General features: G+C 45.0%; 3 protein-coding genes across 4 annotated transcripts in view; 1 reads left to right on the top strand and 2 right to left on the bottom strand.

Moving 5' to 3' along the window:
• Window positions 1–2,195, top strand: part of cyth4b (cytohesin 4b) — a 6,230-nt gene extending 4,035 nt beyond the window's left edge. Inside the window, exons 8-12 of the mRNA XM_083693898.1 lie at window positions 1–32; window positions 267–343; window positions 803–874; window positions 1,151–1,305; window positions 1,415–2,195. The exon at window positions 1–32 is cut by the window's left edge and continues 80 nt beyond it. Coding sequence (XP_083550024.1) covers window positions 1–32; window positions 267–343; window positions 803–874; window positions 1,151–1,305; window positions 1,415–1,499 — 421 coding nt within the window. The 3' untranslated portion in view covers window positions 1,500–2,195. The remainder of the gene's footprint in view (window positions 33–266; window positions 344–802; window positions 875–1,150; window positions 1,306–1,414) is intronic.
• Window positions 2,196–3,645: 1,450 nt separating this feature from the next.
• On the bottom strand, window positions 3,646–9,607 carry fam83fb (family with sequence similarity 83 member Fb). The gene is made up of 5 exons (XM_083694191.1): window positions 9,075–9,607; window positions 5,963–6,130; window positions 5,480–5,601; window positions 4,628–5,379; window positions 3,646–4,487 (listed from the first exon to the last, which is right to left on the bottom strand). Exons 1-5 carry the CDS (start codon window positions 9,531–9,533, stop codon window positions 4,441–4,443), a joined length of 1,548 nt encoding a protein of 515 aa, XP_083550317.1. The 5' UTR covers window positions 9,534–9,607; the 3' UTR covers window positions 3,646–4,440.
• Window positions 9,608–9,845: 238 nt separating this feature from the next.
• grap2b (GRB2 related adaptor protein 2b) overlaps window positions 9,846–12,500 on the bottom strand; it is a 2,660-nt gene continuing 5 nt past the window's right edge. Inside the window, exons 1-7 of one of the 2 annotated variants that reach the window (XM_083693845.1) lie at window positions 12,404–12,500; window positions 12,198–12,286; window positions 11,855–11,946; window positions 11,576–11,695; window positions 10,947–11,109; window positions 10,586–10,663; window positions 9,846–10,355 (exon numbers count right to left, since the gene is read on the bottom strand). The exon at window positions 12,404–12,500 is cut by the window's right edge and continues 5 nt beyond it. In XM_083693845.1, coding sequence (XP_083549971.1) covers window positions 10,170–10,355; window positions 10,586–10,663; window positions 10,947–11,109; window positions 11,576–11,695; window positions 11,855–11,946; window positions 12,198–12,275 — 717 coding nt within the window. In that variant the 5' untranslated portion in view covers window positions 12,276–12,286; window positions 12,404–12,500 and the 3' untranslated portion in view covers window positions 9,846–10,169. Of the gene's footprint in view, window positions 10,356–10,585; window positions 10,676–10,946; window positions 11,110–11,575; window positions 11,696–11,854; window positions 11,947–12,197; window positions 12,287–12,403 lie in introns of both variants that reach the window. The other variant, XM_083693844.1, reaches the window with a different exon arrangement.

Raw genomic sequence — 12,500 nt, 5'->3', positions numbered from 1 at the left:
CCCTGACAGGGAGGGGTGGCTCCTCAAACTGGGTAACTAGGCAACCCCGGAACACCACAACCATGTCAACACTACTTTGTTCAGATCAGTTCAGTAAAGCTTTATTGTCCCAAACTTGGATGAAATTGGATGAAAACTGCATAAAAAAACATTACACAAATATGATGTGTGGATGTTACATTTGTGCAATGTAAAACGCACACAAATCATAGAATGTAGTGACGAAAGGTCATGAGAGAGAGTAATGAGTGTGTTTGGTTGTGTAGGAGGCAGAGTGAAGACATGGAAGAGACGCTGGTTCATCCTAACAGATAACTGTCTCTACTACTTTGAGTTCACCACAGTGAGTCCAAGCTCTTTTACCCCATTCTATCCATCATTCTATCCATCATTCTATCCTTCATTCTCTCCTTCCTTCTGTCCTTCTATTCTTCCTTCTCTCCTACATTCTATCCTTCCTTCTATCTTTCATTATATCCTTCCTTCTCTCCTTCCTTCATTCGATCCTTCCTTCTCTCCTTCCTTCCTTATTTCCTTCCTTCTCTCCTTCCTTCCTTATTTCCTTCCTTCCTTCTATCCTTCATTCTATACTTCCTTCCCTCTTTCATCATATCCTTAATCTCTCCTTTATCACATCCTTTATTATATCCTAGTCCTCCTTTTCTTTTTATTCACTTTCTGTCCCTCTCATCACTTCATCCCTCCTTCTCCACCCAGTTTCTCCATTCCTCCCCCGTACCCCCCTGGTCTGACTTCATCTCCCCCGTACCCCCCTGGTCTGACTTCATCTCCCCCTCTGTAGGACAAGGAGCCGCGAGGCATCGTCCCTCTGGAGAACCTGTATGTGAGAGAGGTGTCATACCCACGCAAACCCGTAAGACAACACCACGTTCTGCTTACTCTACTACAGTCAGTTAGGGGAAATTATGCTGTTTGCGTATTTTGTGGGCACAGATTTCCCCTTTTTCCAGGAGTTTTGTACCTTTGCGGGGGGGGTTTATTGTAGATTCAAGTCACTGTTAAGCATTTTGTCACAAAAACGTTTTTTTTTTGATTGATTGATTGATTGATTAAGAAATATTTTATTGATTGATTGATTGATTGATTGATTGACTGATTGATAGATTGATTGATCCTCTTGGTTGTTCAGTACTGTCTGGAGCTGTACCACCCCAAAGGCCGGGGTCAGAAGATCAAGGCGTGTAAGACGGAGACGGATGGGCGGGTGGTGGAAGGCAAACACCAGTCCTACACGCTCAGTGCTGCTACCGCAGAGGAACGAGACACCTGGATGGAGTCCATCAGGTTAGAACACACACACACACACACACACACACACACACACACACACACACACACAGTCAAAATGTCACAACACCACTAACAAACCACTGTATATCATCCCATTCTACAGAGCGAGTATCACCAAGGACCCCTTCTACGACCTGGTCTCCCTCCGCAAGAAGAAAGTCATCAACCAGGCCCCCCAGGAGGACTGAGAGAGGCCCCCTGTGGATCATCACCAGTACTGCACCCTAGAGGAGGGGTGAACCCCAGCCTATACAGCACAACAGAACAACTGAACTGTACTGTAACGTCAGAAACCTGAACACTGAAACTGTGAGAGGACTGCAGTTCATGCTGTTTGGATAAAAGAGAGAACTTCTCGTTTTCAGGAGTGACTTCTGTTTTCAGGACTAAACTGTGTCAAAAGACTTATTATCTGGTGTTTCTTTAATTGGTGTCATCCTGTTTGACGTAACTTGCAGATCACATTTGCTGACAGCAAGACAGAAGTGTGGCTGAGATGATGTTTGTCATGTGCATACCGTAAATTCAACCTCAAGCACTGGCTAATTTCGTCTCCTTATGGCTGAGTGAAGTTTGCAACTATTTTCCTTTATATGCTATTATCAGACCTCAAAGCCTTTGGTTACTGTAACTATGCTATGATATTTGATATATATACTGTGTGTTTATAAATGTCTTTAGTGAGATAAACAGGAAGTTAGCGCTGGTATCTTGACTGGGCTTGTGCTTTGAGATAGAGGCTTCCTGGGAGATGTTAATACTGTATAGATTGTACACTTGTTCCACATATAGTTGTGTAATGTATATCATAGGAGTCATGTGTTTTTCCTTCGTCTTCCTCTATGTATGTCTAAACACATCCATGAGTTGTTATTAAAGGATTATTTAATAAATGCCTTTGAGGATGTGTGGGTATGAGATCAGATCCTGTTTAGTGTCAAAGACCCAAGTGTACAGCTGTGGTTGCAGTTGAAACCTCACAGAGATAAACACGCCATCTTTTGTCACTGACTTCCCCCTTACTGGTTTGTGTGTGTGTGTGTGTGTGTGTGTGTGTGTGTGGTACTGTAGATACCAGGTAAAAACATGCAAGGAAAACCACACCCCATTTCTGTTTCAAGATGTTTTATGTACACCAATGGCATTGAGACACAGTGTCTGTACCAGCTTTATGAATATACACACTTTATTAGGTACATCTGTTCAACTGCTCGGTAACGCAAATATTTAATCAGCCAATCACATGGCAGCAACTCAATGCATTTAGACATGTAGACATGGTCAAGACGATCTGCTGAAATTCAAACCGAGCATCAGAATGGGGAAGAAAGGTGATTTAAGTGACTTTGAACGTGGCATGGTTGTTGGTGCCAGACGGGCTGGTCTGAGTATTTCAGAAACTGCTGATCTACTGGGATTTTCACGCGCAACCATCTCTAGGGTTTACAGAGAGTGGTCCAAAAAAGAGAAAATATCCAGTGAGCGGCAGTTCTTCGGGCGAAAATGCCTTGTTGATGCCAGAGGTCAGAGGACAATGGCCAGACTGGTTCGAGATGATAGAAAGACAAGAGTAACTCAAATAACCACTCGTTACAACCAAGGTATTCAGAAGACCATCTCTGAATGCACAACATGTCGAACCTTGAAGCAGATGGGCTACAAAAGGGGGTCCAACCCAGTACTAGCAAGGTGTACCTAATAAAGTGGCCGGTGAGTGTATATCAATATGAACAACACCATAGTTGGCCCTTTTAAGAAACCTTTAGACTCTTTTGACTCACACACAACATGTTTACTGTGAGTTTAAAGAAATACAGCGCACCATTGATTGTGGAGTATAAGACAACCACAGATATACTACCTCATTCCATACACTAATTCTGTGAACAGATATGGCAGCAAATGTCACCAAGTAGTCTTTACTGGAGGGAAGCCACTGATACAGCTACAATAGAAACAGTCTCAAAGGAAGAGAGAATTTCTGACAGCCACTCCCTTGGTGTGGCTCAACGTGTCTCAATAGAGATGACACCTGCTGGTGGTTGTAAGAACAACACATACTGTAGGCCATCGCATCTCTTGCGACACAGAGTGATCAAAAACTCTGCTACACCTGAATGAGTTTGTATTCAAAATAACTTGTGTCGATGGTCCATGATATGGCAGAATACGTCATGAATTAAATTACAATCGAAGGTCGGTGCTTTGGGCCTTAGAAGAAGAAGAAGAAGACTGTTTATTTGGCCATGCAATCAATCATCATCGATTGTAGGAATGTGATACGTGCGCACCGCACCCCCCCCTCACCCACCCCACCCCACCCCACCAGCTTTTCCTTTGCGTTTCTAACAATCATGTTTTTAGTTACTGTGTTGAGCAAACAACTGGTTTAAAGTGCTCTTTATTTTAGTGCACCTTCGCCTCTTGTTTCTCAGCTTCCTGTGTGCTTCTGACTTCCTGTTTCGGTGTTGCACCACATGGGCCCTCTCATGGGCCTGCCTGTGGTTCCTTCCTGTGGTCAAAGCTGTTGCATACAGAGAGAGAGAGAGAGAGAGAGAGAGAGAGAGAGAGAAAGAGAGAGAGAGAGAGAAAGAGAGAGAAAGAGAGAGAGATCTAGAAAGAAGAAGTAATAAAGTTGAGCATAGTGAAGTCTTGCACATTCACCCTACAACCACAAGGGGGCAGACAGGCATGTCGTTACTCATCATCACGGATGACAAGTGCATCAAGCCACAACATGTACCTACTGCATGACCCATATAAAAATGGATAATTGACAGACTTTGGTGTCGCACTGTACTCAATGAAACTGTACATATTTCAACACATGAACGACAATACATTCAGTTCATGTCTTGACAAAGGAGAAACAAAGGCAGTATTCTTAACATAACAATAAATGTCACACTAGGTCATGTCATAATAGCGGAAGTGACAGAGTTTATGAAGGCACTGATAGGCTGTCCACTGGTAATCTCCACATATGATATCTGGAGCATGTATTCAATGGATACATTATAGTATTGCACAGGATCCCAAAAAGTATAAATGATGTCCATGGAAGACCTCTCCTAAGGTAGACTGTCATTCCTGTCTCATGAGCACATAGGAAAGAGGGGATTGGTTGCCTCAGGACTGGATACAGGCCTTCTTTGATCGTTTATGGCTTTTCATACCTGCAAAGAGAGAGAGAGAAGACATGAGCACCAAGGCCAATATCATTCCAGATAGACTGAGAGAGCGAGAGAAGGAGAAATAATCTAACTGAAAATTATCATACGTCATTATGAACATTAGAAACATGTATGCCACATACTCTCGGTGTCTTGTGCGTTGACACTCTGTAGAGAAACACTCTTGAGAAGTTTGGAGAACTTCTTGCTCTTTGTTTTGGGCGGCGTTTTCACCACGACTTCAAAGCTGTCTTCCAGCTCTTCCATCTCATTGGGCTCCAGCGATATGGGGGAGGTGTTTGGACTCGTTGCTGGGCTATCGTCCTCGGCAACCGCTTTCTGGCTGGCTGACTTCCCCTTTGAGAAAAGTTTGAGCTTGAAAGAAGGGCGAGGCTTCTTCTCCCTGATTCCATTGACCTTTTTTGAGCCTCCTTTCCCTGCTTCGGAAGGCAGAGGGGTGAGTATCTCCAACCTCTCGCTGCTAGTCAGCTTTAGCTCCTGCATGGGGTCATCAGGAACCCTGGTTACAGGTGTCTCTGTCCTGCCTGGTAGTTCCTGTAAGGATCCGGTGGGACCAGGACTGTTCCCAAACACCAGAGAGTATTTGGGGTTGTGGTATTTATGCGCAGGCCCCTGACGGTCACCCCCCCGTGAGTCGCCCAGGCTGACCTGGAACCGGGAGGTGGTGACTGGTAAAGGCAGATGTTTCGGATCAGCTTTCACCTTGGCAGGGGTGGCCATGTTGGAAGGGGGGTTAAGGTGGAACTCCTTGTAGAGGTCCATTTTGTCAGAGTTGGCGTAGAGCTCTCGGAAGTCGCGATCGAAGAAGTCGACCACCTGGCCGGTCATGACCGTGATCATGTTGCGGTCCATCCGTGAGGTGCTCCAGGAGAAGCTATGAGAGACAGAATATATGTTATCATATATATATATATGTTCACACACACACACACACACACACACACACACACACACACACACACACACGCTCTCACCTGTAGGATCCGAAAGAGACTTTGTCTCCATCCACCAGCATGTATTTACTGCAGACAGAGCCGGGCAGCCGACCGAAGGACAGTCCAAATCCTGTACCCTGTACTGTACGAACTCTCATGTTCTGGAAGACGAAACACAGACACTCATGACTCTACCTACGCACAACATGTAACATTGGTCACTGTTACGTCCCCACATTTGTGTGCATGTGGTGTCGTTTGTCTTTTTGTTTCTCCCTCTGTCTCTCTGTATAAACAAGGTGTGGTCCTTACCCGTAGGTGGTGTATAAACAAGGTGTGGTCCTTACCCGTAGGTGGTGTATTAACAAGGTGTGGTCCTTACCCGTAGGTGGTGTATAAACAAGGTGTGGTCCTTACCCGTAGGTGGTGTATAAACAAGGTGTGGTCCTTACCCGTAGGTGGTGTATAAACAAGGTGTGGTCCTTACCCGTAGGTGGTGTATAAACAAGGTGTGGTCCTTACCCGTAGGTGGTGCGGCCCGACGTGCAGCCTGCAGCACATGTCCAGGAAGTGTGGCACGCCGCGGAGGTCCAGCACGATGTAGACGGGCACGGAGCGCTTGGACGCCGCCTCCAGCAGGTCCTGCAGAATCTGGATGTCGGTCAGCAGGTCCATCACTATCGCCAACACCTAGAGGAGTCGCATCACATTCAAATGAAACTTTATTCAAATGTGCACATGTCCGTGGTCTGTTGCGGTTTCGGAAGGCTTTAGAGTAGATACACTGGGAGGGACATCCCTAGGCTGTCACCAATAATATTCCTTTATCTACCAATATCTGCCACTCGTGGTAAACGTGTTAGTTATCAACTTTGTTTTGCTGTGTACGTACATGTGGATTTATACGTTCTTATGGACTATCAGACTTCTGCTGATTACACCAGCCACAGCCCCAAAATCTGTCTCCACCATCAAGTCAAAGCTGATGCAATAACATATAAAGGCTTATAAGTAGTCTTAGAGCAGGCTTAGTGAAACATGCCTCCTAAAGCTACCAATCTGGTGCAGCCAACCCCAGGCAAGGTTGAGAGAATTACTGTACAACAATGCAAAACACCTGCCAAACAAAGGAAATTAAATCTCAATTGTCATTCCAAAGAACTGGTTCTGTTCAGTGCTTTCTTTCCTTTCTCTTTTTTTCCACACACACACACACACACACACACACACACACACACACACACACACACACACACACACACACACACACACACACACACACACACACACACACACACACACACACACACACACACACACACACACACACACACACACACACACCTTCACTATCTTTTCAGTGTCAGCATTACTTCTTCCTGATAACAATGGCTGAGATGAAGACAGTGATACGGGCGTAACAAACTCTTACGATAAATGTGATTAAGAGGCCGGCTCAAAGGTTGAGTCCTGGAAAATACAACCATGTCTTAATGAAGTATGTGGAGTGATGGTTCACAGACTCAAGGTGAGGCTCGTCACCCCAGGACGGTCACTACTGTACACCCATCCAGATATACACTGTAGAGCAGGGGAGGCTGGTGGAGGTAGAAATTGGAGGACAGGCTCATTGTAATGCATGGAACGGAATGAGGAACGGTATCAAACACACGTGTTTCGTGTGTCTACCACCGCCAGCCTCTCCTGCTGTGGAGCCTACGTCTGTATGGCTTTGCTGCAACTCACTAATTGTTAAAAAAGGGTACACGTCACCATTTTAAACCTAATATTTATTATCTTCAGCAATCAGCACCATACCAGTGTTCACATATGTGACAACGGCGATGTTCTATATTCTGTAGTCAAAAACAAAAGAGAAATGCGCCTAAGGAAATTACCCCCTATGATGTCATAATGAATCAGAGGTAACAAATGTCCCTTAGTATGGTAATTGGTGTGTTCGTGATTATACTGAATTTGACAAGCGTCCTTATTGAACACCGGCACCAGTATGTGAGGCAAGGCAAACAAACCACACCTGTAAATAGAATACAGTATGTAGGTCACAATACCTGTACAGAGATCAGGGTACATTCTGAGGAAAGAAGGCTGGTTGTTTTCAAATGTGTTCTCTGTATTTGTGTACAGTGTGTGTGTGTGTGTGTGTGTGTGTGTGTGTGTGTGTATGGTGTGTGTGTGTGTGAGGGAGAGAGAGAAAATAATGCTAATCAACAAACATATAATTTAATGACATGGCATCATAACCAGTCTAGGCAGCGATAAGAATAATAATGCTGTGTGTGTGTGTGTGTTTTTGTGTGCGTGTGTGTGATATTACCTGAAGCCAGTCACCCATTAGTGCAAACAAAACAGGCTCAAAGCATTTTGGCTTGGTGCCATGGAATCCTGCTCCGCCTGTGCAGGGTCCCTATGGTACATCAAGGCGCACCGCTGTGATCATATCACTGATACGAAAATCCGAGGAAACACTATTATCGCTCCACTGTTTTCACCTTATCCGACCCTCTCTGATCTACGCATATTTCAAGCCAGGAAAGTCATACGCAAGAAAGGAAGTAAGAATCAAAGAAAGAATCAAAGAATGAAAGGTGCGTTGGTATTGCATTCAAGCAGGGCCACATCCTGTATGCCAGTGTGTGTTCTCCTCAGTCCTGTTTGACCAGAGGGAGAAGTAGCCTGAGGCGTCACAGAGTGACTGAGTATCTCCACAAGGGTGGGTACCACGGCTCAACACAAGTGGCTCAGTCGGCTCTGTTGACAAACGTTGCTATGGGCAACTCAAATAATATAGGCCGCGTCAGCGTTAGTGTGCTGTGTGAGTGGGCATGGGTCACAATCACTTTAAACAATACTCAACTCTGTGAGTTATGTAATATCTCCCAGTACAGCTCACCGGTGTGTGTGTGTGTGTGTGTGTGTGTATGTGTGTGTGTGTGTGTGTGTGTGTGTGTGTGTGTGTGTGATATTACCTGATGCCAGTCACTCACTTTCCTGTTAGTGCAAACAAAACAGGCTCAAAGCATTTTGACTTGGTGCCGTGGAATCCTGCTCCTCCTGTGCAGGGTCACTATGGTACATCAAGGCACACCGCTGAGATCATATCACTGACATGTGTGTGTGTGTGTATATATGTGTGTGTGTATGTGTCTGTACATGCGGGTCTGTCTGTACATGCAGATAGAACTGAACATTCATGATCACATCTAGAATGCAATTTCGAAAGGATGGGCGTTGCCTTCCTCAGTTTTGTACAGGCAGGTTCATGGAGACCATAACTGGGTATTTCTCGGGAAATCAGCTGAGCTACTGCAGGAATGTTTGAGGTTGAGAAGGGCGGAGACAATGCTCTCTCTTTCTCTTCAGTCCTCCTAATCCTCTATTCTCCACTCACTCACTTTTGCTTTGCTTCCATCTGACCTCCCAAAACAGATACACACAAACACCTCTGCAGTAGACACACATCCATGTGTGTACATTGTATTTGTCATGTAAACTGTATCTGCAGTTGTCTGGCCTATAATAAAGGCTTTATTATAGGCCTATTTATGTCTGACCCTTTGCCACACTTGAAGTTCACACTGGGCAAGCTATTTTATCTATACAAACACCTTACCTTACAAGCTTCTTGGATAAGTCTACGGACGACCTCCTTGATGTGGGGTCCATTGTCTTTAGGGGGGTGGGTGTGAACCGCTACACGAGTGACCCCTTTGAAGAACCCTCCGTTGGGCCAACCGATGTCCAGCGGTGGCACTTCAGTGTCCGAAAGCTGCGGCCAATACGTGGAGTGTACCCCCGAATCCGCTTTGGATGTGTCGTTTTGCACACTCTCCTCGTCCTCTTCCGTTTTGTATTCTTTAAAACTTTCTCTTATCCACTTAATTTCACGGGCGGACAGAAAGTCTTTAACGTTGTCCTCTTTCAGTCGCAATTTGAAGGCACCGTCACCGTTCTTGAGAAGTTGCTCGATCGCAGCGCGTTGTTCCTCGCTGTAATAGAACTCCGGCTTGGACTCCGGGACCGTCTCGTTGATGTGGCCGTCGTCCATGCACCTTAACTGGGAGTCGGCCATGGCTGCGACACCGCTGGACAACAGCGGACAGTACCAACTGTCCCGCTGTGTATTGACAAGGAGACAGAATAGAAAATGTCCTGTCACCTATCTACCTACCTACGACCTCATACCTGTATGACGATGACGTACAGGTAAGCTTCAGGCTTCTCATATCTGCCACAGGGGCGGAGCAAGGAACCACCAGCTCCTTGGAAGTTCAGTCGAGGCTTATCAGTGACTTTACAAGTTATAACATGTTTGCTCAACATTGCCTTTTGGTCCCATTCATAAATCAATACAATGACTTTAATACACACAGATACACTTTAATTGTCAAATAATTATACAGCAACAGTACGTCTCATACAAGTGGACAGACTTTTACTGTGAATCTATTGAACCCTAAACTCCTAAAACAAACAAAAACAATGCTGGTTAAAGTGGGACATGTGCATGAGTTAAGTAGATAAACTATAAATAAATATGGGTTACTTTTATACTTATAAACACTATAAAGAGTCCATGGGCTCATAAGGGTTCAAAGGGTCATATTGTCTACTCTAGACTGTTAATTAGTTTGTTGATAGTTTATGTAACTCTTTCAGGGAACATGATAAATGACCAAGATATATTTAACTACAAAGCTATCTCTCTTTATACAGGAGTGATGTAGTTGGATGGGAAGAGGCCTATTCGGCCACGCAGTTTGCCTTTCCACCACGACGAGTCAGACCTCTCCACAACCTCGATGATGTCACCCCCGCTGAAGTCCAGCTCGTCCTTCTCCTCAGCGCTGAAGGCATACAGAGCTCGCACCCGATCGGCTGCCATGGCTGGAAGCTGAAACACAGGTACGCGCACATACTGTAGACCAGAGTACACACACACACACACACACACACACACACACACACACACACACACACACACACACACACACACGCGCACACACACACACACACATACACACACACACACACACACACACACACACACACAATACGACTCACACATATGCATTTAGGCAGATATGTGCATACACACACGCACACACACACACGCACACATACCTGTCGAGGTTGTGGTGTGGGATTCGGCGGGTGGTGTGAGGCAGTGGCTGGTGGTTTGTTTTGGCTTGGTCCCCTCTCCTGTGAAGAAGGCTGGAATGAGAAAGGGCGAAAATAAACAGATTGTGATAAAGTATTAAATAACAGTGATAAAATGATAAAGTTGTAGAATCAAGTTTCGGTGGTCAGGGGTGATGGTCAGGCACTCATTTTCCCCTCATTGTAATTCATAGAAAGGAATGGTACGTGTGTCTGATACTTTTCCTCATTCCATTCCATGCATTACAATGAGCCCGTCCTCCGATTTCTACCTCCACCAGCCTCCCCTGCCCCATACAGTAAAACCCTGTGGTAGGTAGCCTACCTGTTGTCCACTCTCCAGCAGGCAGATCTTACTCTGTCTGGAGACAGAGTTCGTCTTGTAGAAGTCCACCAGCCTGTTCAAGGAGGGGAACTTCTCAGTCCAGAGGTTATACTGCCCCCTACTGTCCCTCATCACCTTGAAATGCTGCACGTCCAGCTCATGTCTGGAGGAAGAGGAGATTGATTGTAAAGTGCTAGCACTCTTACCAGAAGTTCAGATATTATCCTAGACCGCTGAATGGTCCATGGAATGTATACACATAACAAGTTTAAAAAAATTAAATAATAATATAATAATATTATTATATTAGAATATTAATATAATATTATATTTATTATATAATAAGTATAATTATATTATACTATTTGTATATGTAACAGGATTGGTGATAAAAGGTCAGGTTAGCCACTTGGTCCCTTACAACCTTACAACAATCTTAAATGGAGAAGCTCCTTCGTCAGAGCAGTAGAATGTCTCATGTTTACCTGACTGAGATGTCTCATATTTACCTGACTGAGATGTCTCATATTTACCTGACTGAGATGTCTCATGTTTACCTGACTGAGATGTCTCATGTTTACCTAACTGAGATGTCTCATGTTTACCTAACTGAGATGTCTCATGTTTACCTGACTGAGATGGAGAATTGTCCTGGTGTGCTCTGGCTGCCTCGTATCAGGAATGCTCCGACTGGCTGGGACATCAGCCTCTCCTGGGCGTCACTTCGGCTTGCACTCTCCTGGTACCAGCTGGGCAGGGAGAGAGGGGGATGGAGGGAGGGAGGGAGGAAGGGGAGAGTGGGGAAGGGGACAAGGAATGATGTGTACTGTATGTAGACACACAAACACATTCTATCTCTTAGGAGTCATACAGTACACACACATCGGAACACAGCAGGAGCTGTTTACCTGGGAAGGTGGATGTCAATGTAGTTCCTGGGTACATATCCCTCATGTCCGTGTAACTCTGCCTTGAACCAGTCATCATTGGTGCCCAAGATCTACATGGAATATCGGGGTGGGGCCGAGGACGATAGCGGTTAGTTAACATGATGCTAGTATGATGCTATCACATTAGCATGATTGAATGACAGCATAGTAAAACCTATTTCCATTTAATCCATTTCAATTCGGTCAATTCAGGAATTTCTGTTTACTTCCTGAATTGACCCCACTTAACTCTGGTTAAGGATTTTGCTAAAGTGTTTACTAAAGTGTACACTTGGTGTGGAAATATCAATGCTGTACTCACCTTCAGAAGCTCTCCCTTTCTGAAGCTCAGCTCATCATCTGCTGTGGCTGCAAAGTCGTACTTACCATTGGCCTCCATAGCACAGGATCCTGAGAGAGAGAGAGAGAGAAACACAGAGACAGAAAAGACAAACTTATAAACCAAAAAAACAACATATAACATATAGTACAATACTATGTGGAAGAGCACATTCGATGCAGTCTTACCAAACAAACTCCTGTTTCCCCCCTAGACAACGCTGATAGAGGCAGTGTGTGTGTGTGTGTGTGTGTGTGTGTGTGTGTGTGCGCGCGTAGCGCCAAA

Source organism: Argentina silus (assembly GCF_951799395.1).
Source record: "Argentina silus genome assembly, chromosome: 22".
Lineage (NCBI taxonomy): Eukaryota > Metazoa > Chordata > Actinopteri > Argentiniformes > Argentinidae > Argentina > Argentina silus.
This window is presented reverse-complemented; position numbering and strand designations above follow the sequence as displayed.